At 37.5% G+C, this 27,983-nt stretch overlaps 1 protein-coding gene across 6 annotated transcripts in view; it reads right to left on the bottom strand.

Moving 5' to 3' along the window:
* LOC149796328 (uncharacterized) overlaps positions 1-27,983 on the bottom strand; it is a 90,711-nt gene that overhangs the window by 28,928 nt on the left and 33,800 nt on the right. For 5 of the 6 annotated variants that reach the window (XM_089960991.1, XM_089960996.1, XM_089960997.1 and 2 more), the window contains 4 exons: positions 24,823-24,943; positions 9,484-9,625; positions 784-927; positions 133-245 (listed from right to left, as the gene is read on the bottom strand). In XM_089960991.1, coding sequence (XP_089817117.1) covers positions 133-245; positions 784-927; positions 9,484-9,625; positions 24,823-24,845 — 422 coding nt within the window. In that variant the 5' untranslated portion in view covers positions 24,846-24,943. The remainder of the gene's footprint in view (positions 1-132; positions 246-783; positions 928-9,483; positions 9,626-24,822; positions 24,944-27,983) is intronic. The other variant, XM_089960995.1, reaches the window with a different exon arrangement.

Here is a 27,983-nt window from a genome sequence, read left to right on the forward strand (position 1 = left end):
AGGGGTCCGCTGAGTACAAAATCAACAACAATTGCTTTCTTTGGGTATTAAAGAGGAACATTTGTCAAACGTAAGGAGACATTTTGCTAGAGTCGATAGTTACGAACTGTTCTGCTATAATTTGTTTGGTACCTTTGAACTAATTCGTCGTTGGCGACCCGTTCTTCGTCAAGGCTCTTCCTAAGCTTGTCTATTTGGTTTTGCAATTTTTGTAGCTCGTCCTTTTTGCCCTGAGGAGATTCCTTCTTTTTAAAAAAATACAACAGAAACGTATAACCATAATTTATACAGATTCAAGACATTAGCGCATTTCTTGTGTTAGTCTATCCACTGTATAACTGCTAGATATCCATGGGTTTTACTGGTAGCTTGCCTTGACTTGCAGGTAAATGAATTTAAATTTACGCATGGACATCATATGCTGCTTGATAATAGCACCTTCTTGTTTCAGCCTTGCTCGTGCAAGAGCTTAAATGAAAATCCTAACATTGAGCTTGATTCCCCGCCCGTCTCCACGACATGTATAATTAATTTGTGGAAAATGCTCACCTCTCATATGACCATAGATTAACAGCACGAACATTATTTTGCAAATATTCCCAACTGCCCAATGAGCGTTTATTATTTGCATGTAACTTTACACGTATTCGAACAGACTTTGTTATGCTTTTATACAGGTGAAAGTTTTCGCCCTGAACTAGTATAGCATCTTGATAAACCGCTAACGTGCGACCTGATAAGATATATTCCTTAACAAAGTATGCTCATCTATATACTCTTTACCTCCTCAGGGCTAAATATTTTAACTAATACACGCAGCCGCAGAAGTATGCCGGAAAGGTTGTATTTTTCAACACCGTCAATCTTTCCGAGGATCCATTGAACATATTCATGCAAGAACCAATGCTGTTCACCAAGCGACTTGCCCTGCAATAGAATGATTGATGATTTATGTAGTGTGTAGTGATTTAATATTTAAATCAACGCAAGAATCTGAGTACCAGTCTCTCCCTCATTCAATAATATATTGTTAAACATTATATATATATAATATATATAAACACATCTGTACTGAGTTGTAATAATGTTGTATATATATATATATATATATATATATATATATATATATATATATATATATATATATATATATATATATATATGCAATTCAATAGTTAACTTTAAAACTTGATGATATATCAGATTTTCTTTTACCTATCCCATTTCATAAAATACCATATATCTGTGACTGTTTAAAAAATGGAAAAACTTAATGGCGGAGGGGATTACATTCTATCTTTTTTTCTGGGGGATTTTGTCAAGGGCAGGGAGATTTTTCCTGGATAATTGTTTAAAGCGTACCCAGTGCAACATGCGCGTTATGAAGCTATATATCAACTCGAACTTTAGTTCATATTAACCACTGGGTCTTTAGCCCTTAAAATCGCGAGTCTCGGATTGATTGTTTGATGAGACGATATTGAATAATTACCTGTATGATTTATCTCCCGCCAAAACCTTCAAGTTAAACAATTGCAGTTTAACATGTTTACTCCTCACTTGTGTAACATGAAGATATATAACGGATGGTATCTTAATCTAAGGCAACGATGAGCTGAGATTTTTCAGTTAGTTTAGATACGGTTGCTAAAATGAATATAGGCTTATAATTGCTTGCTTTGTTTAAAGACTGGGTACATTTTCAGATTAGCTGTAAGATTCATGTACCAATACAAGTATTTATCAAGGTAGCATTTGAATGGACAGTAACTTCAGCTGAGTAGTTTGCCGGAGATTTCTGGACCTGAGATGAAATTTTCGACTCCACAAAATTCATAAGGGGCAAAAATCTTGCGACTTAGAAGACTGTCCTTCAAGTATTGAATTTAGTGACATAAAAAAGGTATTTAGGTCGTTTGCAATATCTAGCTGCTCTATACTAGTAATATTGCCGGTTTTGTTAGTTCTGCAAGGAAATCATGAACTTTTAAATAATTTTGAATTCAATTTATGAAAATGTTTTCATATTGTTCTGCAGTCGCATCTATTCTCCATTCATCTTGAAAAAATGACCGTTTTTAGCTTTAGCGATTGAACTTTTTATTAAATGTCCAGATTTGTGACAGGACTACACAAACGGCTTTTAATGGAACGATCTGTAATGCAAATGAGTGGATGATGTGTGCTATTGTACACTTGTATGAGGTAGATCAAATTTCTTAGTAATGTACAATAAAAAGAATATCGTGGCTAAATTATATCAAGCGAGACAAATTGCAGCCCAGCTGTAAAAGTGTAGCTTGGCGATTGCATTTTCTTCCTATCGACTACAGCCAAGAAAGTGTTCATGGTAATGGAGAAGATTTTATTTCATGTGCAAAAAAAAACATATTTCGCAAAAGGTTCATCCAACTTTTTGATCTGTTTCTTGCTTTGTGTACCATTTTTCATGTAAGTTGCAGCAGCCAGATTACTGTGTTCTAAATTACACTCGTGTGAACAAGTTTATAACTCTGATCATCGGAGCTGGTATGGCAAATGCATGTGCCAGAACAATACTAATGTACTTTCACCACTGCATAATCCATCAGCAAAATGAACACTGCGATGTTGTTGTTAATAATGATGTTGGCGACGAAATAAAGACACGTGATGAACTAATACTACTCTTCATCACTAGACCGAGTTAGCTCAAAGTTCAAAGTACGTTAGGGAGTTTTGGCAAAATAAGACTTTAATGCTCTTAAGCTATGATGCATCCTATTTCTTATATAACAAATATTAGTAACAATGTGTTCAATACTTTTGGTGAAGAAGGATCCTAATATGTGTATAAGGTGACAGTGGCTTGATATAACTGTGCTAGCTTTCTAAAACTTTAAAAGTGAGATTTTCGTAACAGTGTTAATCTTGCAGATGTCATTGCAACAAATAACAAATTGAAATGTTGCTATTTGTATTGTATCATATAGCAATTGTAAATTGATGTATGCGATTTTGCTTCGAGTTAAAACCATGTTTAAGGGCGCTAGTATTTGAAAGCATCTGGATTTGAGATTATTTATTATTATTGAAGCCCCCTTTGATAACTATGTTAGACGATACTGGTAAAGGGTAAAAGATTGAGTTTTTGGTTATCGAAATCTCAAGGGTTGAAATGGAGCAGAAACAGCGTTTGTACTTGTTTAAATATTTGTCATAAATTGAAACTTTGCAGTGATTGCAATATTAAGGAAATATGAGAATGCAAACTTTTTCCAATCCTATAGGGGCATTTGTTAATAATGGCGGTTAGAAAGCCTGAGTTCCGATTGGATAAGTTAACGATTTGCGTTGTATTTGCCAGGCCAAATCTCCTGTTTTAAAATTGAATTTCGCTGCAGAACAGGTAATCGGGGTGGGGTGGGGGTGTGAGGCGAAAGGTCCTGACTACGAGGGAAGTGTAAACCCTCGTAAACATTGTACAAATGACGCATAATTGAGAGCCTTTGAGAGACAAGTAACCAAGGGTGTAAGGAGGCGACTCTGCTAAAGTGGAAAGAGCGAATCTGAAAGCAAGGTATTGTACGTTTATATGAGTCTGAAGACAAATTGTTTGAAATGATGTGTTTTAAATGATATATGAATCATGTATTATATGAATTGATTATTATTAGGTCTGTGTGACGCTTTCTGCCAATGAATTGTTTGTTAGCAATAGCATATTTAAACTAAGAAGCAAATTTTGTTTAACTAAGATCTTCATTCTTGTTAACTATGAATCGGTTTTATTAACGTTTGAGCGCATGTCGGGATATACTGTTATTTTTTGTCGGCCGTATGTGTGCAAGTGGCCGACATTTAGTTCAAGATAGTGAATAATAAATAGTTCACACTGCATGGGCTTAATTGTCACTTAGCGAGGGCAGACTATGCTATCAATCAATTAGTAATGATAACTAGCTCTCTTGGCGGAATACATTAATTTCATGTACTATCTTAATTGTCTTTTGGATAGATCGAACATCGAAAATACGCTGAGAAATACCGCTCTGTTGTATTGAATGCAATGTTATGACTTGGCGAAAATTAGCAGTGAAATGCTAGTTGTGAATGTGATGCTGGCATTCTTAAATGTAAAGGAGAGATGGGTGTATATTCAGTTCAGGAAGTTTAGAAGGACTCGTTGTTATGCTGCATTTATTTTATTTATCAGGAAAACACATTTCACGCCTAAGACACGGGAATCCACGACTGATATAATAGGTAACGGCCGATCGAAGAGTGAACGACCAGAGGGAACAAGAGTATTGCTGTGTAAGTCAACTCCAACCGACAAGCTATATTGATTCTGAGGAGTGATCAGCAACCAGTTATCCGATTATGCACACATGCTGGACAATTAAAGTTCAAAACTTTCAATGGATTTCGTGATGAAATTTGCCGTATCTGTGTAAATGGAACTGTTAATTGCATATTAGAACTATCTGTTAATTTACTTGTCTGGTCGAGGTGAATCCGACAATTGGTCTTGTACAATTTAATTTGTTCATCTAATTAATTAAATTGTTATATTCTGCAAACGGGGTCCCGTATTGTTTTATTCTATTTTTCTACCCAGATTTCCATTTGTTTTATCTATTAATTATATGGTTCAATATACGCTCAATTTGGGCTATACCATTGTGGCCAATTGTCCTCTAGACATTGATAATCACGGTCAAATTGAACAATCAACCACAAATGGGCGCTCGTCTGACGATATGATAATTATTCGAGCAAATGAATCTTAGCAAAGATAGAATAGGGCTTACAATATCCAAAGATTTAAAAATGATGTAGTGCAGTTAAGCAGAACTCGATTAGAATGAATCTAACCATTGTCTGTGTAATTTATATGTAAAGTGCAAGCAATTTTCTTTTAATGCGGTTATAACATCATTGTTGTAAGATAAGGCACGTACCTGTGCTATTATGTCGCGCAAATCTACTACGTATTGGTAAGTAGTCTTAATGTCTTCATCCCCGACTTCGTCTGGCCACAGTTCGCGTAGAATACACATAGGACCACAAACTGTCCTACCGTACAGTAGTTCAAACGGGAAGAAGCCTAAGCTTTCATGAGGAACCTCACGATACGGGAACAAAATTGCGTTCAGATACCTATCCCAATCCTTAGGTCTTTCCGCACACATCCGTCGCAACATTTGCGTCCCGTTGAATTTGTCGACCAACCCATTGCACATAGGTTGGTAGGGTGTCGTGCGCAACTGTTTAGGGGACAACAACTTACTAATTTATGCAATGAGATCTGAGGTAAATTGCGTTCCACAATCCGTAAGAACCTCTTCGTGCACTCCGAACCTGCTGAACATGTCTACAAGCGCTTCGGCTACATGTTCGATTTCAATCGATGGTAAAGCTATGGCTTCGGGGTATCTGGTAGCGTATTCTACCAGCATCAAGATGTATCGGTTTTTCCGACCTGTATGTGGAAATATAGGTCCCACTATGACAACAGCCACTCTTTTAAACGGAGTATCTATCAAGGGCATCTGACCTAATGGTACTCTAGCTACCCTGCCCTTAGACACAGTCTTCTGGCAAACATCGCATGAACGACAGAACCGCGCTACGTCGCTATTGACACCAGGCCAATAAAATTCTCTTAATACCATATATGTTGTCGTCTTCATGTCTAAATGACCCGCCATACTCGACTCCTGCGCGACCTTCAGTACATGCGACCTGAAGTTCTGGGGGATCACTAGTTGCAAGAACATTCTAGAAAGTGTAGAGTATTCCTTACACTTTAAACCTTTTCGAGCACGAAGTTTAGAGGAACCCCCGTTCTTACACTTCGTCACGATACCCGATAATGCTTTCACCGCGGTTGCACGTAGAGACGCGTCACGTTTGTGCTCATTCTGAAATTCTTCGCGGTACATATCAGTAATGGCTTCCGTTACTTTTAATTTACGTAAAGGTTTGTTATCTTCCTTTACTTGAGCCCTAATTTGCACTGCTTGGATAATCGGAAATCGTAAGTCTAACATGGTCGGGAGTCTAGATCCTTGTACATTGCCAATCGTTTGTTCATAGATCGGGTTGGTTATGCACAAAGCTTCCAAGGTTCCGGTCAAGAAAGGTGTTTCGATATCTATCCTTGCGACATGAACGTGGTCAATTGTTTGGTCTAGTAGCATACAAGGCGATTTAAACCCAAGCAATTGATCATCGTGGACTAGGCTACGTTTCACGACTACAGTATTGCACCATGTGTCTATTAAAACAGCCACTTCCTGTCCGTTGAGAGTGCCATTTGCCGTCGGTACCCGTGCCTCGGGGAAAATACACTTGCCTATACCGATTGGATCGTATAGCGACCGATCTCTGCACGGACCACTGGCTCGTACACTGCTTCTCCGCTTAACTTGCTAGGAAACATCGATTTCTACCGACCGTCTGCCTTCATTGGTTACCGCAACTCTCTGGACTGGTCCCTTCCGCTTAGAACAATTTGGGGAGATATGACCCCACTCCTTGCAAGTGAAACATTGCTTGTCCTTATGCCTTCCCTGGTTATCCCTATCAGGTTCTTCAGGTTCCTTGGATTTCTCGTCCTTGACCTGATTCCCACCTTTGTTGTCTCACGTGATGACGTTCTGTGAACCTCCACAAGCTTCAGCGAACAAATCGGCCTGTGTGGCCATGTCATATATATTATTGAAGGACTTTTCCCTCAAGAACAAATATAACTCATAGCCACAAATTGCCAATAGTTGGTCTTGAAGCAAGAAATCGATTAGACCCTCAAATGTCTTAACGACTTCACCACTTTCCTCCCATCGCTGCAAGGAATTGCACGTCCTACTGACGAACTGGGTGAATGTCTCGCCTCTCTCGGGTTTGCTATACTTAAGCTTCTTGCGAAACCCTTGCTCGGTCAGCTGTATTTCGTCTGAAGTGCATCTTTCAACGCAAGATAATTCAGCGAATCGGCCACAGATAAACGCGAATACAAGTCTAACGCTTTATCCTTCAACAAATCGCTAAGACGAAGCGACCAATCTTCTTTCTTTCATTTTTGTACCTTGGTGTACTTTTCGAACCTGTTTAGATAACCATCCATGCTATCTTTGTCGTCTTCAAATGGGGGCAATTTTGGACCTCTTTGTTTAACATCATGTTAACCCTCCTTTTTAGTTTGCAATAGCTCAGAATTTCTTTGATACTCCCTCTGCCTATTTCTATCTTCCATCTCCAAAGTTTCTAACCTTACTTGTTTTTTCCTTTCTAACTTCCGATCTTCTACGTCTTTAAGCAATTCTATATTCTCCCTCTCCGCTTCCCTTTCCCATTCTATCCTTTCCTGTTCGGCCTGTTTTTCTAATTCTATATTCTCCCTCTCTGCTTCCCTTTCCCATTATATACGTTCCTGTTCGGCCTGTTTTTCTAATTCTATCTTCAGCCTCTCAAAAGCACTCTCCTTTAACCTTTGATCCCTTTCCCTAGCCTGTTCTTCACGAACAAAATTTCTAAGGGACTCCCCATCATAGCCTAACTGTTTCCCCAGTTCTACAAGTTCTTTCATTGATGACATTTCAAAAGTTTGGTGTGCCAACCTATTACAACAAACCGTATTTTCCTTCTTGAAGGCACCAAAAACATGAAACATATGCAAACAATATAGCAATGTTATGTGTTTACTCAACCTCACGGTCTTGTCAAAAGCGTCTGAAACACACAAGAAAACATACAAATATAATGAAACAATATTAGTGTTCCGTTAAATCCGAAATGATCCCCCTTCTGACACCATTTGTAACAAGATAATCGGGTGGGATTTTCGGATTCACCACATAACACTTTTGACAATGATATAAATACAATGTTTAATAATGGATGACTTGAAAGAGCAAATTATGAATCTGTGCGTGTATTTATAATCAAATATTGGATTAATTAACATAAAAACGCACAGACTTAATGACGAAAAATACAAATAATTTAATTTAGCAAATACAAAGACAAGGGGTGAATGGTTCACAATGATTTGACAATGAAACGATGGATATAGTTTACTCAGGTAGTAAACGATGTAAAATTTACTCATGTAGTAAAATGCATTCACTCAGGTTGCTAAATTATGGTGATAAAAAAGGGACAGATATTTAACTTATCTTTAGAGTCCTGAAAGGTACACTGGCTTTTACGAACCCCAAAAATTAGCCCACGGCTAACAAATTACATGTACGGAGATACATTCCGTCATCAGCACACTGTTTCAGCTTCACGGCTGCACAATTCAGCTTCACAGCTGCTACAGACTCCGGACACTCGGAACACTTCGAAACACTTGGAACACTCCAAACATTAGACCCTCCGGACATTAGACACTCCGGACACTAGACACTCCGGACACTCCGGACATTAAACACTCTGGTCATTCCAAACACATTCACTCCGGTCACAGACATTAGACACTCTGGTCACTCTAGACGCAGACACAGACAAAGACACAGACACGACACTCCGGACACCCCGGACATTAGACACTCCGGACACCCCAGACATTAGACCCTCCGGACACTGGACATTAGAAACTCCGGACATAAGACCCACTGGACACCCCGGTCATTAAACACTTTGGTCACTCAAGACACAGACACAGACAGTTATACAGCTGAAGATGTGCAAGTCCTTGAAGCAGAATGATGGTTGACAAGACTTTTCCGTAATGTAAAGAAATGTACGTACGATTTGGTATTTATACATAGACATAGTTGGGGCCCCGAGTGGCTGAGTGGTCTAAAGCACTCTCCGTTACGGATCACTGCCATCTCACCGTTGTCTGCGTGGGTTCGAGTCTCGGATTCGGCCAATGTGGGTATATGAGAAAGCTTGCCAGTAGCTTCTCGAGGGTCGGTGGTTCTTTCTGGGGATTTCCCAGGTTCTCCCTCCACCATTAATACTGGCCGCCATGTATAGCCTATCGTGTGCTGAAAAATGGCGTTAAACAACAACAACTACAGACATAGTCTGTGCATTGTAGGCATTCGGTTCGTCCCATCGAGAGCACTTCGCACGTGCGGCATGGTATGAAATGAACTCACTATTTCGAAATACGACACAATATGCATAAATCACCATCGGGTATCGTTGTACACCAAAATAAAAAAACAAATAAAATAAAAACGAAACCTGAGTACATGTATTCAATAAATAAAAGAGTTTAATTCCGTGACACTATGTGCGCTTAATATTGTTCCTGTGTATTGATGAACCTACGGTTTTCTATTTACTTTGCAATCTAGCATAATTTCATATAATTTGTTTATCTCAGTATGCTCTGTTGATTATTCATCCTTAAGTAGAAATAAATGAACATATAATAAAAGGTTACTACATTTGTATGGTAAAATATGAACTCCTAAATTGGTGCACCATTGCTCATAAAAGACTCCCTCATATCTTCCCTATAGGGCATAATATAATCCCTACCTCAGACGCTTGATATCTATTCAGTATATTCTTTGAGGTTTCAACTGCTCTTGAGATTGTTTCTTGCGGGCGATCTTTGTATGCTAGATCGAAAAAAAGTTCCCGAATTCTGTGAACGCAACCATAAACGTCCCTTGGAATTCTGAATTGAAAAAATAAGAATGTGAAAGTTCGAAATAGGATTAAAATATCCTAAAAGGAGAATGATATAATGTAATATATATACGAATACATGGTAATAATTGGTTTATTTCAAGAGATCTAATGAATGAACAGCATTTGAAATAATTCAGCAGCAGAGTGAGTGGGGTCACCATGGTCAACTATTTTTTTATTCTCTTTGGTGGCGGGCGGACGACCCCCCCCAAAAATGACGCGAGTTGTGTAAACGGTTTTATACCAGGCATACCACCACCTCGAACCCTGCTGGGAGTCTGACATGTGCACGTCAAAAGCATAGCAAAAATGTGATGGTGATATCAGCCGTTACGCAACATCACACTTACCGAATGTGCCCGCTTGCATTATTGATTAAGACGCGTCAGTCTGAAATAAAATGGATGGGAATCACATCACTCTCTGGTCATGTACAATTATATATAAACTGAAAGTCAACTTTGACCAATGTTAATTTTACCATATGATACATAATACCCTCGAGATATAATGAAGACTGCTGCATAGTAAAGCGGGTTAGCTTGTTTGCTCATAATAAAGGGGATTAGCTTGCTTGACTGGGTAAGTTGCTTGATCTTAGTAACGGGGGTTAATTTGCTAGATCATAGCAAATGGGGTTGGTTTGCTTGAGCATTGCAAAGGGTTTAGTTTGAGTGAGCAAGTTGAGGAGAGTTAGGAGGGGAGTTAGATTATCTGATCATGGTGGAGGGTTTAGTTCGCCTAGGCATGGTGAGCGGGGGTAAGTTTGCTTAGAGCATATAAAATGGGGTTAATTTGCTTGAGCCTGGTGAGAGGGTTTAGTTCGCTTGATCATGGTGAGAGGGGTTAGTTTGTCTCAACATGATGAAGGGGTTAGTTTTCTTGGGCATGGTCAGACGGGTTAGTTGGTTAGTTTGCCTCAGCATGGCGAAATGATCTATGTTTCTTAAGCATGGTGCGGTGAATCAGTTCGCTTGAGCTTGGTGAGAGGCTTAGTTTGCTTGAGCAAGGTGGGGTGGGGTGGGGGGTTAATTTCCCTGAGAATGGTGGAGTGCAGTACCCCAAGGAGTCAGTACTGCACTCCAAAAGAAAACACCACTTAGAGTGGTATTTGCAATTACTCTACCAAGTGAAAATGCTCTCTTTTGATTAATTGTGGATTCCATTATATTGCTAGACAGCCGTATCATTGTTGCGAGTAATAGCCGTTGTAGCTGTGCACGTCGATTACCTCGATCAGCGTGAGGTATGAATCCACTCGTGTACAACCACTAACAGATTACTGTCACTTAGTTGATGGCATCCTGGGAACTGTTGCCCGCGTTATATCTGCGATACAATGGTTAGACGTACACAGTAGACGCACACATTACCAATCTGAGAAATAATCGGCAGGCAACTACAAGAGTATATTCGCGAGAACAATATACATCTATGACAAGCAAATCCAAATAAGGTGGCTATATTGCTTTGTCTTCAGAGAAGGCAGTTATATCGCCACCATGAGCGAAATACCAATGAGAGAGTCCTTTACCAAGGTATAATTCGCGTGGTCCTGGGACTCGACTGGATATCCAGTTAGATCAACGCAACGTTCTTTTTGATGGCGAGAACAACCGTCAACAACATAGACCGTGCATGTTACAGCCACGATCTTGAATATCTTAATCATCATTTAACTCAGCAACACATAGCGAATCGTGTATTATATGATTAAATACCATTAGTTACTAGCAGCGCGACAACGTCTTGCACGATGTTTAATAACAATCTCTATGCGAGCAAAATTAGTAGTGCGGGGCAATTAAGTCGGATCTTAATAAATATTGGAGTGTTAACACTATAATACTAGCAGTGTCATAATTGAATCGGTTCATTATAGTTATAGTGGTTATAGAAATTCACTGCGAATTAGCGAGTGCCGCTAACGTTGATAGCTGTGCGTGAATTGGTTGGCGCGACATGCATTATGACACGTGTGCGGTTACGTCAGAACGTCGAAAGAAGTTCACCAGGCTCATATTTTGTTTCTGCCACTCGACAGCAAATGCAAATAGTCGTTGACCGTCGTCGATATAGCTAGTCGCTACAATGAAGCTGAACCGTTTATATTGAAAAGGGCCACGGAGGTCGAAGGTGCGTTTGGGAGAAAATATGCAAGAGGGTCATTAAGTTCGACCAGTCTGCTCCATGATGATCCAGGCCGAGAATTTCTAGGATACGTATCCGGGACATGTAGGTGTTTATCGTGGTCAAGCCATTCTTGAACGATTTAACCGTACACTTGCGGAACGATTATTTGGACACCAATACACGCATGAAATATTGATGCAAATAAACGCATGATCACGAGAATTATTCGCAGGAATCCCTGTGGTGGTAGACGCTTTGAACACTGAGGTTACGCACGCGATGGCGATGAAAGCTGCTGTGGGTTTTAAAACAATAGTAACACCAGTATGGCGCTATTAGCACTTTGAACCAATATTGGAAGGCGCCAGACTCGCTGTAGTGAGATATATGTAAGCACCTGGAGAAGGTGGAACAAAAGGAGTTACTAATCATATCTGGAGTTTGACCATGCACGCAATTTCACATGTGACTCGTCGCAGCAATGTGCCGGCGATTTGTATTACCTTGAAGCGTCTGCACCTACGCGTGGGATTGTGATAAAGAGTCAATACCCACGCGTGAGATTGTGATCAAGAGACAGCACCCACGCGTGGGATTGTGATGAAGAATTGCAAGTGATACAGGCGAATAACCAGTTTCCTCATATATCAGCAAGGTCGCAAGCACCTAAAGTGCTGGCGTAGGGTGCCAGCGCATAAGACGCTAGCGCCTCGACGTCGGTTGCAGGCAAGACACGTTAGGATGAAGTTACCACGACGAGGAGTTTTGTTGATTATCAATATGATCCACGGCAAATTACATATAATCACCAACGGTTAATCCAATAATATTTCGACGCTGCATAGCAAGCAATGGTTAACTTGTTGCTGTGCCAAGTCGATGATGTAATCCAAGACGAGATAATTGCAGTCAGAACAACTTTGCTACTCGTCACCACATCGGTAAGATACTATATTTTGCTATCTTGGTGCCAATTGTCTGTTGAAATGGTCGAGAAAAGATTTCTTTTTATGATGTACAATGCGCTGTTACAAATGTCATCAAGTACAACCCAGGCTACTTGAAGCTAGGCTAATGTTCCCTATAACGAAATATACTGCAAACTGTGTCAGTCTTAAGAAATAGGGGAGGAATATCGATATATTCTGTAATGTTCTTATTTTCATGAAGAAAGACAAAAGTTTATACCTCAATTTTCACTTACAGGACTAACGTTAATAAATATAATAAATTCAGAATTACAAGTTACGCACGGCTCTTAAAAATATTTGTAGGGTTTTGGATTGTGTTTTCAGAAGTTTGTAACCCTTGTTAAGCATTGTGTATTAACTTCACACGCTAAATTAATATTATTTTCTTATATAAATCATATGTTGTAAACTTTATAAGAAGACTGTAATAAAGTCTTGTCTAGTCTTTTATTGGTGATCGAATATGCTCCACATGCTATTATAGTATATGAAGACATTAAAGCATTACGTTTTTCTAACTTGTCACTATAATTATTCCTATCATTATTAAATTCCACAAATTATCTGATGTACTTTTTGTCACTTGCTAGTAATATCAGTACGAATTAGTTTGTACTTTTATGGCAATGTTCTTTCCCAAAAACAGTGCGAAAGATAAATTGCATTGCTTCCTAATGAAAATTATTATGTTATTAATACGAATGTTGAATAAATTATAGCAACAAAAAAATCTTTAAGTTAAGTTTACAGAGAAGAGCGCTATTGAGTGAAGCAACGAATACAAACGAGACACGCAGACTTAGGAAGTAATTGTTTTACCGTTTTATTTATTTTAAAGGCTTGCACTGTGTATGCTTTCTGTTTCAGCATTTACATTTGTTATATTTTACGTTATTCTATTTATCCAAGCCGTTCTCAGTATAGTTTAAACAGAAATGAGTCTAGCTCGGCTTGATCGCATGGTTACATTTGGAGCAACGGAAATCTTAACAATATTTAAAATCTACTGCAATTTAAATTTTAAGTAGAACAAAATGAGTTTGTGTTTTAAAACTAATGTAAGAGTGCGCGGTATGCTAATAAGTTGAAAGGTTGCTCTGTCTGTTTGTGTGTGTTCCCTTTATTATTCAGCCTTAGGTAGAAAAAAAGCAAGAAAAGTATATAATAAAAAGGGTACTAATGAACGTTCCAAACAATATCCACAGAATCATTAGCCAATCTTAAATCCCGCGTGCCTGGGTAGAAAGGTTTTGTTACAAGCCAGGGGTCTTTACTTGACCGAGCGGTGTCAAACCCTGGCGCGATTCAAGCTAGAAGTCATAAGTTTACCCCAAATTTCTAAAGACTTCCATACAACTTCAGTTGTAAATTAGCAAGCCCAACGTGTCCGTTATATACATAACTTTTGCTATAATCAATGCAAGACCACAGATCTCACAATCTGCCAGATATCTATCAACCGCACATCTGCATGGTTTCTCTTTGTTAAGTTTCCGTACCGCCAGCAGTTCACGTCGTAGCAACCATACAACTAACCCTTAGCACGAGGAATTAGCTTAACTACGCCACCTTAGGCCAGTCAATTCATGGTTTTCAGGCACATTGTGCCAGTACAACTGCACCACATTTGCCACCATGGTGACATAAACGGTATCTGCCGAGTCCCTACCTATTGATTACATTGTGTTATTTACCGGTTTCCTACAGTAAATACTGCCACTGAGGTCATACCAGCAATGTATACCACTAGAATTTAATATGGACTATGGTACGACAGGGACACTCATGCGATTTTGACCTGAATTCACTACTAGTGAACCATGGCATAATTGAAACTCACTAACACATTACTGCGTGACGTTTGCTCCTAGTAATTAGCTAATTATTTCGGGCTAAGGAATAGGGGTCGTCCATTAATTATGTCAACAAAATAAGGGGAGGGGGTTTGAAGAAGTTTGACAATTGTTGTCATGGGGGAGGGGGAGTTCAAGATAAATTGACGTCAACAATGTTATTTTTTTACAATAAATTTAATAAATCAAAAAATATTAAATTAGTCGGTGCGTTGGTATGGCACACGCTCGCCCGTCAACAGCCCACCATTTTAATCCTAAACCGGTTGAGCTCTTGCCAAGGAAGTCATAGTCTTGCATATTTTTTTTTTATTCAATGTAGACTGTAGACTGTAGACAGGCCTTAAAGCACCAGATGCATCTGAGAGAGACTTGCACAGATTTCCATCTCTTTTCTTCAATCAGTCTTTTGAAAGTTGATAACATGCTACCTCGATCAGCAAAGGCATTCAAAATTCTTCCATATGATCTATATTGTCCTTCCATTCAGTTGTCGTTGCTTGAACGGATCTGCAAAATCTGTCACCTCTATGTTGCTTCACAAGTCATGCTGAAGAAGCATGTTCAACAGCACCGAAAACGCGATCTTGAGCCTAGGCAATTACTACATGCTCCTCAACCGCAAAGAATTCGGCCAATACGAGTGGGTGCCAAAAGACAGAGAGAGAGAGAGCTGATGGCAATTATTGCTCATGGAGAGATGTTAAGCGCAGAATGGTTAGATGAAGATGATGTTGACTTGTCGGGTGTATCGGTTCCACAAGAAATTAATGAATCAGCCACTATGCCCGTTATAACAATTGAGGAACATTTGGCTTCCCCACGGGAAGATGATAGAAGCTAGAATATAAACTCTCGAGTTTCTCATGAATTCAAAGTGTTATAGTCAATTTGAAATCTGTTAAACAAGTAAAAAAAAAATACATTAAAATTTATTTGTAGACCTTTTAATTTCCATAATTCTAATTTTAGCATAAAAGCCAGCCGTATAAAATATTGTTAGTTTGTCGGGTGGGTGGGTGGGTGGGTATAATTTTATTAGGGAGGTCACTGAAAGTTTGACAGTTGTTGACAAGGGGAAGGGGGGGGGGGGAGTTAAAAAATTGCCAAAAAATTGTTGACATAATTAATGGACGTCCCCATACCTCTATTGCACCGAATTCCAATAACCACACACGTAATCACAAAAATCTAAGAATTCCTCATAACGGGGCATTATAACCAAATGCGTATACTCCAGTGTTTTTTATAGTATGTACTTCATTATGATATTTATACACATATCAAACTTTAATATACATATACTTGTAGTCATTTTAAGACTGCAACATACAGCTGTCGATGTATCTGTTTACTTGTTGGCACGAAAGGGTGTGTGTGTGTGTGTGTGTGTGAGAGAGAGAGAGAGAGAGAGAGAGAGTGAGAGAGAGAGAGAGAGAGAGAGATCAAATAGAATTTCGATAACACTGTGTACCATGTATAACTGGTTTAGAAGACGGGGACTATTAATATTTTGGTCGTTATTTTATAACATCGCAATGTTTATTCAGTGTGTAAATTCATCTTAAAGTTATAGAATATAGAAGCGATAACCTACTGCTGAAACATTATTTAATACATGATTTATATATGTGTATTAATACGGATCACAACCGTATTGATATATCAAATTGTCTTATAACAAATACTTTAAGGGCCATATTAATTTTAATCTATCTATCTATCTGACTATCTATCTATCTATCTAAGCAGCAGAGAGGGCGATCAGACCACTTTAGGGAATGGTCACCCTTGTTTTTAGACAAAAAAAAAATAGTGACCCTTCATAGAGGTCAATACCACGTCTACGATTATTGTTTGTCCCAAACAGAATTGTAGACGAGCCCTCTCTGCTGCTTGCATCAGAAAATCCAGGGTTTTTCTGCTGCGTTGCTGTTTGAGTGATTCGAGTACACACAGAAACATCATCATGAAAAATAATTCACGAGAAGACCGCGTGGAAACAAAATAACGTTTAATTGGCGCTGGGGAAACATATCACAAGGAAACAAAATAACGTTTAATTGGCGCTGGGGAAACAAATTACACGGAAACAAAATAATCTAACAATCGGCGCGGGAACAAAATAATGTTGAACTGGCGCGGGGGAAATAAATCACATGGAAACAAAATAATCTCACATCAAAACAAAGGTCAGATTAATAATCTGCAATCATCATCGCAGAGTTGACAACAAATCTAACGCTGGGTATCAGATTATTGATTAACCCTCACCCTTGATGTCATCATTGTATGTGGCGAAAGTGACACATTCCTATAAATATATTGATTGTGTCACTTTCGCCAGTCATCATGCGGGAAACATCCGCGCGAAAGAAAAACAATTATTTTGTCTTACCAAGTGTGAGGAAAGTGGCACATTCCTTATAATAATACTGTTTGTGCCACTTTCCTCAGTCAACATGTCCTGAATCACGACGATAAGAACTCCTCCAACGATGGTATTGGTTTATTTGTTCTTGTTCGATATTCGACAAGCAATCTGTATCTTGTTACGCAGCATTCTATACACAACGGAATTTTACCACGAACTCCACGAGAGCAGCTAATACAACTCCGAGGTCCACATCAGCCGTTATTTCGGTAAATTTTCATGTGCTCACCACAAAAATTACTTCTACAATTTTTTCCGCATATTTCGGTTGACCTCTGAGAAAGCCAAGCGCATTTGTTGACCATCTTATATTTAATATCTTTATTTATTTAATTGGTGATTAAAAAAACAATCAATTAGATATATGGATATTGATTATAAATGACAGCAAAAAATTGTTTGGCAGGAGATATTTGTGACGCGACTAAGACAACCGGTATATCTATTACGGGCAAATCTTCAAAAGAAGAAATTAACTATTTATGTCTCGAGAACGATCCGACGTTTACGCTAGACACGCTATTCGATAACATTACCAACGAAGACGCGCGTGTGTTATCTAGAAGAAGTTATTTCATGTTGCGCGATTATTATAATATTTTCTCCGTCTCAACGTTAGATGAATCTATTTCAGTACAAACTAAAGAAGAAGCAATTCAGGCGCTTCAATCTGAATGTAAATCAACATATCATCTGCCCGGTATCATCATACAACACTTTAAAAGCTTTTACATATTTCCGTCCGACGAAGACTTTGAATCAGTCGCGGATAAGTTTTTAGGGTATCATCCGTTACTGAGATTATACCGAAATTCAGATTGAGATATCCTGTATTCGACATCGACTCGTTCTTCAAGCAGCACAAAGAACATATCAATTACGGAGATGTCGCGGGGACAACAAAATATTCTGATGAAAAATTAACTCACGAGGAGATTATTGATTATTTTTCACAATTATGCAACTGCGACCGCGATAAGATCTTTTTATTCACAACAACACATGGATATTATGTGCTATGTAAATGTGAACCCGTATCGTTCGATGATCAGATAGAATTAATTAACAGCGCCGGTAAGGATAATCCAACATGGAAGTTAGATAAACAAGCTGGACTACACAGTATCAAATTGTCCGGGACAAAATCGAATAAAATCAGTTCCGTTTGTAAAAGATTAATATCAGGACAAATCACAACCGCGCGAGATCTGCTCGTTTGTCCTACGTCAATCCAACCACGCGAAATAGAATATATCAAACCACACGAAGATCTCAATAACATCATCGACGTCGGCATCAACGAGGAGGATTTCGTTCAGATAACGATGGCGCTGACAGGCGAACCAGACAATCTGTTAGAAACAATATCTGGCACAATAAACTGTTATAACGTGCGACGTCGGCCTGGACACTTTTGCAATATCTGCCAACGACAGCATGGCATTAGTATTCATGGTCACGTAGAATTAAAATGCAATAATTGTGTCGTTATCGTTGATATTTATCGTTATGTAATTATCTGCCCAAGTTCGATGAAAGAGAAAATAATCATAGAACGTGGAGACAGGTCTATCTCAAATGAGATTAACGATCTTTCATCGGGAAAGAAAATTAATAATCCAGTACTAACCGACATCGCTGAGAAATTACCACAACAACATCAAGACGTTAGATATATCAAATACTTGTTGCAACATAATTATAATCCAACGAAAATTTATTCTGCGTCAGTAACACCAGATTATAGTTACACAAATAAACCGCAGCACGAATCCGGTACGGGATGTGAAATTATCGTCGGTGACTACGTCGATGGTTCGGCCTGTGGGTTAGGTAAGACAGAAGCAGCATGGAGGTCGATAAAACCACATCAATCTGTTGTTTATGGTAGCTATAGAAAATCATTGATAAAGAAAATAAAATCAGATTATCATATCGAGTCCTATCGAGATATTACAGGCGAGATTGTTATCAGCGGTAACAGAAAAGTAATAGTACAAGTTGAATCATTATGTAGGGTTAGCGGCAACGTGGATATGTTAATCATCGACGGAATTCGACGGCAAATATTTAGCAAATTAATAAATACAAAAAATATTATTCGAGTTTATTGTCGTTGATAAACACCGCCGGTCGTGTAATTGTTCTTGATGCCGATATTAACGATGATGACGCTAAAATCCTTAAATTAATACGACCAAATATGAAATTCGTCAAGAACGAGTATAAACCAGATCATGACAAGAAATTCATCCTGGAAAATTCCCACAAGGACAATCTGGAATTATTATTGGAAAAAATAAAGACAGAAAAAGTTGCTATATTTACACATAATAAATGCAACACAGAATATTCCGTGGAAGGGTTAGCTAGATTACTTCAATCACGCGGTTATCGTGTGAAATACTACCACGCAGATACCGATCCAGAAGAAAAGGCGAAAGATTTCGCTGACATCAATAACGCGTTTAACGACTATAATGGTGTAATATTTAACCACACACTAGAAGCTGGTGTGAGTATCGTTGATGAAGATTTCAAGACGTTATTCTGTTTCTCATACGAAATAGGATCAACAGAAGCAACTAAACAAGCGCTTCACAGATTCAGGTGTGTCAATGAGATACACTACTCGTCGATGAGACGCAATTGTAACAAAAATCTACCCCTGACAACGGCAGACCTAAGAAAGTTAATAGTATCTCGTGAAAACAGACCAACGAGATCACCATCAGCGGACGAGCTTCATAACGATTATGGACTGAATTTTCTCGTCGAGATCATCGAGGAGAATCTTTCTAAGAAATTCTTCACACATAAACTGATGACGTCAATGGCTAACTCCGGATACGAAATAATCAAGAAACCCCCAGATGATTATGAAACGTTCATGGCCAAACAACAAATAAAGATCCAGCGTGGTGATGGTGTTATTGATAATTTTCTTAGTACAACTATCGGAGAGCGGATTAAATATTCTGAAGTTGAGATTAAAACCAACGACGATATCATGGAACGACCTAAAGAACTTTATCATCGGTACGATCCCGACGATAACTTACCGCCATACGTGGCCAAGAAGAAATATCTGAATTACATATTTCAGACTGATGTCGATAAATTAACCGCGGAAGAAATAGAATCGCTGCATAAAAGATCCAGAAATTTATTATTAGCCCAGCAAGTCGTCGTTGATAAACACAACAACGGAACATCTATAAACAGCACAAAATACAGATCAGATAAAATCTCACCACGGGAAAAGATCGACATGATCCGAGATTTACCAACGACACTGAATTTACCTGACGTGGTACCTGACGACGTTGCACAACAAAATATAATCGTGTCACGGTCAGACTTTAAGACGTACATCGAAACGATGATAGACGATCCTGACCAGTTGGCCAAGTACAATAAAATTATAAAATACTGGAATGACATTCTACCTGATACGAGGATTTATTCAAGAACAATTACGGTGAAAAATATCATCGAGAAGATCAAATTAATTTACAAGGTGTTCGGTGCGACATTAACATCATATGGTGATCATCATTCTGATAGAAATAATTTCATACTACAATACCCTGACTGGCCTGAGTCAGACTTTATAACCCACGATCATTGGGGAAATTCAGTTCTGGATCAAACTGGAATAGCAGGTAGCGATGTCAGAATAATCGATAAAGCATCTGAGATGTTAAAATTTCATGTGTGGAACATCAATGGGTGGTTCAAATTATTTGATCCTCAAGGATGAGTTAAAACACAAAAAAACATTACATCAATCATGGGGGGAACTCCCATAAATATATTATATTATTAAGAAAATATGGGACTTCCCCCATCACCTAATATCATGTGTGTTTGATGGTTGAACTCCCATAAATATATTATATTATCAAGAAATATGGGACTTCCCCTATCACCTAATATCATGTGTGTTTGATGGTTGAACTCCCATAAATATATTATATTATTAAGAAATATGGGACTTCAACCACATCACCTAATATTAGTTGGCCCGAATCAGATTTTATTAACAATGATACATGGAAAAACACGCTAACCCACGAAGAAGGTTATTTTGGTGGTAATGATATCAATATCATCGATGATCATACCAGATGGTTGAAGTACCACATTTGGATTATAAACAGATGGTTTAGCCGATACGAAGAGCAAGAACAATAATCCGACGATTGTCGCAAGTGGCACAAATAATATATATATAGGAAAAAGCCACTTGCGACACACACAAGATGATGTTAAATAAATATTTTTAATGTGATTATGAAAAGTAGCAAAAACAATATTAGGAATGTACCACTTGCGACACACACAAGATGATGTGAAATAAATATCTTTAATGATAATCCGAGGGGCCTTTTTTCGCTGATCATTAGGGAGATTCATTTCTGGATCAAAGAACATCTGAAATTGTATGGAACATTAATGGATTTGATCCTCAGGGATGATTTCATAAAAACAAAAGAAAATAATTATTTTTTCTCACACTACGTCATGGTTGAACTCTCATAAATATATTATATTATAGGAATATGAGAGTTCAACCACACCATAAATATATTTAACATCTTCGATGACGTCATCAATCTAACCTCATAACTATGATACTTCAATCACAATTAAACATCTTCGATGACGTCATCGGACCTTTCACGGTCATGGTTGAACTCTCATAATATTAATAATATCAGACTTCAACCATCAAATATCAGAACCTACCAGCGTGCGTGTCAAATTTGAAACAAATAACAAATAGCGATGATCTACGTATATTATTACGGTGCTGTGATGAAATATCCTAATTATTTCAGTGCGATGATTGATCTGGATTTAACGATCGATGACATTCTTGGCAAAACACCTGATATTATTATAATTAAGTCGACCCGCGAATCAGACATTGTGTGATTCAACATTATTATGTGATTCATACTTTACTCTGTGATTCAACGGCCGATTTCACACTATTATGTGATTCAGATTATACTGAAATATTATCATGTGATTCATACTTTACTCTGTGATTCAACATTATTATGTGATTCAACGGCCGATCTGACATTATGTGATTCATATTTCATTGAAATATTATCATTTGATTCAACGGCCGATCTGGCATTATGTGATTCATACTTCACTGAGTATCATGTGATTCAACGGCCGATTTGACACTATCATGTGATTCAACACTATTATGTGATTCAGATTAAGAGCATAGCTGATAAATATAACATAGGATATACGCGATTATACGAGCTGTGGAATAAAAATAAACACGAGAATCCAGAATCAGCGTTCTATGATTATTTTCTCTTTCATCGAGCTTGGGCAGATAATTACATAACGATAAATATCAACGATGACAATACAATTATTGCATTTTAATTCTACGTGACCATGAATACTAATGCCATGCTGTCGTTGGCAGATATTGCAAAAGTGTCCAGGCCGACGTCGCACGTTATAACGGTTTCTTGTGCCAGATATTGTTCCTAACAGATTGTCTGGTTCGCCTGTCAGCGCCATCGTTATCTGAACGAAATCCTCCTCGTTGATGCCGGCGTCGATGATGTTATTGAGATCTTCGTGTGGTTTGATATATTCTATTTCGCGTGGTTGGATTGACGTAGGACAAACGAGCAGATCTCGCGCGGTTGTGATTTGTCCTGATATTAATCTTTTACAAACGGAATTGATTTTATTCGATTTTGTCCCGGACAATTTGATACTGTGTAGTCCAGCTTGTTTATCTAACTTCCATGTTGGATTATCCTTACCGGCGCTGTTAATTAATTCTATCTGATCATCGAACGATACGGGTTCACATTTACATAGCACATGATATCCATGTGTTGTTGTGAATAAAAAGATCTTATCGCGGTAGCAGTTGCATAATTGTGAAAAATAATCAATAATCTCCTCGTGAGTTAATTTTTCATCAGAATCTTTTGTTGTCCCCGCGACATCTCCGTAATTGATATGTTCTTTGTGCTGCTTGAAGAACGAGTCGATGTCGAATACAGGATATCTCAATCTGAATTTCGGTATAATCTCAGTAACGGATGATACCCTAAAAACTTATCCGCGACTGATTCAAAGTCTTCGTCGGACGGGAATATGTAAAAGCTTTTAAAGTGTTGTATGATGATACCGGGCAGATGATATGTTGATTTACATTCAGATTGAAGCGCCTGAATTGCTTCTTCTTTAGTTTGTACTGAAATAGATTCATCTAACGTTGAGACGGAGAAAATATTATAATAATCGCGCAACATGAAATAACTTCTTCTAGATAACACACGCGCGTCTTCGTTGGTAATGTTATCGAATAGCGTGTCTAGCGTAAACGTCGGATCGTTCTCGAGACATAAATAGTTAATTTCTTCTTTTGAAGATTTGCCCGTAATAGATATACCGGTTGTCTTAGTCGCGTCACAAATATCTCCTGCCAAACAATTTTTTGCTGTCATTTATAATTAATATCCATATATCTAATTGATTGTTTTTTTAATCACCAATTAAATAAATAAAGATATTAAATATAAGATGGTCAACAAATGCGCTTGGCTTCCTCAGGGGTCAACCGAAATATGCGGAAACAATTGTAGAAGTAATTTTTGTGGTGAGCACATGAAAATTTACCGAAATAACGGCTCATGTGGACCTCAAAGTTGTATTAGCTGCTCTCGTGGAGTTCGTGGTAAAATTCCGTTGTGTATAGAATGCTGCGTAACAAGATACAGATTGCTTGTCGAATATCGAACAAGAACAAATAAACCAATGCCATCGTTGGAGGAGTTCTTATCGTCGTGATTCATGACATGATGACTGAGGAAAGTGGCACAAACAGTATTATTATAAGGAATGTGCCACTTTCCTCACACTTGGTAAGACAAAATAATTGTTTTTCTTCCGCGCGGATGTTTCCCGCATGATGACTGGCGAAAGTGACACAATCAATATATTTATAAGGAATGTGTCACTTTCGCCACATACAATGATGACATCAAGGGTGAGGGTTAATCAATAATCTGATACCCAGCGTTAGATTTGTTGTCAACTCTGCGATGATGATTGCAGATTATTAATCTGACCTTTGTTTTGATGTGAGATTATTTTGTTTCCATGTGATTTATTTCCCCCGCGCCAGTTCAACATTATTTTGTTCCCGCGCCGATTGTTAGATTATTTTGTTTCCGTGTAATTTGTTTCCCCAGCGCCAATTAAACGTTATTTTGTTTCCTTGTGATATGTTTCCCCAGCGCCAATTAAACGTTATTTTGTTTCCACGCGGTCTTCTCGTGAATTATTTTTCATGATGATGTTTCTGTGTGTACTCGAATCACTCAAACAGCAACGCAGCAGAAAAACCCTGGTTTTTCTGATGCAAGCAGCAGAGAGGGCTCGTCTACAATTCTGTTTGGGACAAACAATAATCGTAGACGTGGTATTGACCTCTATGAAGGGTCACTATTTTTTTGGGTCTAAAAACAAGGGTGACCATTCCCTAAAGTGGTCTGATCGCCCTCTCTGCTGCTATCTATCTATCTATCTATCTATCTATCTATCTATCTATCTATGTTAATGTGTACGACTATCATCAGGCTTTGAAAAAAATCTGAACTTCAGTTTGAGCATGTGGTGTCAGCTAGTCAAAGATGACCATTCCAATAATGTCTTATGTGATTGGCTAATACAAGATTCCTGGCTCATACAAACTTTTAAAGGGTTTCTTTATAATCTCCCCTCTATATCTTACATTTCTTGCGTCGAGGATGCCATTTTATTGATATGACCCAACCTTTCCTATTTCGTACCAATTCCTGCTGCAACCTTCAGGTTAAGACGTTGCCGATTGACTATTATATCTTCAGAGTTGGCTGAAATAGAGGAGCAAAATCAGAATCTTTATTTATATTTAACTATATCGTTGCGTGCTCTTTGCATTTCTTACCTCAAAATTGTGTTTATTCTTTGCATTCAGCTGATACAAGCACATGCGACAGAGCTTTGTATATGTTTGTGGGGGTGGGGGTAACACCTTTGAATTATCATTTTTTTTCTAAGCTGAAAAGACACTTATCCGTCACAACTAATATAGTATGGTATGATTTTTAATAACAAATATTTTCACATGTCTTGCTTTGTTTTTTCTGTTTATTGCATGTTACATTGTGTGACCTCAAAACATATCATTTATTATTTCAAACGAAACATTTTATTTATATGTTTTTCATTTACTATAAACTATATAATGTTTATACTTTTGTTAACAAATGACATATTTATGTGACACGATTTTTTATGTTTTATTTCTCTTTCGAAATGTAGGAAACTTGAGCTTTTTTAACGGATATGTTCATGCAATACATACGATTTCCTTTTAAGAACTTAGGTACTTTACAAATCATTAGTACTTTTGTTACAATTTCTGCACGACATTGATGTTGGCGTGAATTGAATTTTCGAGGGAGACAAACCCGAGGAAGCCACAAAAAAATTAGGACCTTCATGGCGACGTGTATTTTTTTTTTTATACAAAAAAAAATACCGGCATGAGTACCAAGCTTCCTTTTACGCAATGAAGTGTTACGAAGGCTTGAAATATTTGGTATAAAAATGTGTGAATAAATAGATAGCTGAGAAGAATTCTGGAGCATTCAATACATTTAAAACAGTAAAGAGTTGTTTTAACTAATCTGTATCCACTCACAACAATCAAATTATAACTGATCGATTACAATTCAAATGCAATATCTATTATCTGACTTACTATAGTGCGCTCATAAACCCACTTTAATTCCAAAGCATAAAAAGACTCCACCCCAAAAATAAAACAGATAAAAATTAAAAAAATTAAAAATACATTCGAACCTGGCACAAAGCTATCAGTCGCTGCATCCAACATAATTGAAAATAAGAAACATATCACAATGTCTTTTCTTAGTACTGAAGTTTCAGTTAGATAGTGCAAATCTCTCATGCATCTTACTAATGAGAGCGCAAATATTATTAATAAAAGTTATGGCTAAATACACAAATAAAGGTTAATGAACGGAACAACTAGAATATTTTATTAACTTTACAATGTCATTATCCAACGAATGATTTAAAAAAGAGGCATACTTTATGTAAAGCGCAGTTAGATTCATCCAAACATATGGTAAGTGTATATGAAATAGCTGGGCTGTTTTAAAAAAAAAAATATACACCTCATTGCATTAGGAAACTTTGCACTTTATCTGTAATCATTCATACATTTTAACAAATAGTTGCAAATTGCTTAAAATGCAGGTACTAATGTTGACTTAGACATCACGTCTAAAGACAATAGCATTATTTTAAACATATACACTGTAATTCAGAAAGTCCAGTGACTTGTACAAATCTTTATAAACTGTAGAAACAAAATTAAACACGACAACCGTAACGTAAAATATGCTGAAATTAAAGTAGTTATCAAACGAACAAAGAAACGATCTCCTTATAGAAGGGTCTATGTTACTAATGTGTATGAACTGTGCGAGCAAACATTGTTGACATGCACGTATATGAAACATACAACGATGGATACAAATACAAACTTGGAAATGATATATGTCTTTTAAAAATTCGCATTGGAATAAACTAAAAACGAAAACTGCCATATACAACGTTTTCACGCACGAAACGATCCAGAAAGCTCTAACAGATAGATGTGTCTGGAAATATTTCACTCACACATGCAATGAGTAGACGGTTTACCAAGGCTAATTCAGGAATCCAATAACTCACATAACATATCGATATACATGACTTCTGTGATAGATGTCAAAATAGGTTAAAACATAGATCAATCTACCCGGTTATTTAATAACTGATACAACTCCTAAATTTGCAAATGATAACAAAGTTTGAATTTTCATTTATAACTTCACAGAGGAAATATAAAATATGAAGCAAGTAACAGTAAGTAATTAGATGGTTTGCGACCTGTACGATTTGAAAACTGAAGATAAATAGGGTTTGTTTTACAATGTTAAAAGTCGAACAGGTCATGCATACTAATTTGTTTCAAACATAGTCTACTCAATCCTGATTATTGAATGTTTTGTATCTTAACACGTCATCAAGAATTCCGAGACAAAAATGATCGATCACTACATACTTTTATAATGGTGGCCATGTACTAAACTGGGTCAAGAAAAGAGCATGTCGATTCTAATCGTCACAATATAGGGTAGTACGAATTTGCGTATCATGTGTAACTTTCATCGTAACATCACAGTGCGCGACATTCAGTCCGGATTGTACCGGATAAAACCTTAAGGTTGATCAAGCCCAAAAATGGCCCCGAATTTTAACATTGATTTTGCCGTATGTACTTCTCTGGGCGTGTAAATAATAACCTTCCAAGGGTATATGTATATATGAGGATAGAAATAAAGTAAATAATTGCCATTTACAAGTATGCAAAATCAAAGTCGTAAACATTATACTCGTTATGGAAACAATCATTGTTGAAAACCTAAATTACCTCGATGAATTTTACTATAGCAAGATGTATCATTATTCGATCTGCAGAAAGACGTGTGAAAAATTGAAACGATTTTGAGATCAATTAACTGAAAGAATCGACATATACTCTCGACAGGATAATATTAAGAAAATTTATGTTATTAACATTTTGGAACCAACAGAAAACATTAATAACATCTAATTTCACACAAAAATAATTTTTCCTCAAACCTAAATGGTGGAATCCTAATGAGCAAAGAGAAGTATCAAGCTTCATGAAAGTTCATAATTTTGAAGATAAAGATCTGCTAGAAGTTGACAAATGTGGTAAAATATAAGATGGGAAAAATTTTAATTCAAACCTGCACGGTATGCGATATTTTACGCATCACTATACCACAGGAGTAAAATAAACTACGTCCA

This window comes from Sinohyriopsis cumingii, chromosome 6 (genome assembly GCF_028554795.1).
Source record: "Sinohyriopsis cumingii isolate HCF-2022 chromosome 6, ASM2855479v2, whole genome shotgun sequence".
Taxonomy (NCBI): Eukaryota; Metazoa; Mollusca; class Bivalvia; order Unionida; family Unionidae; genus Sinohyriopsis; species Sinohyriopsis cumingii.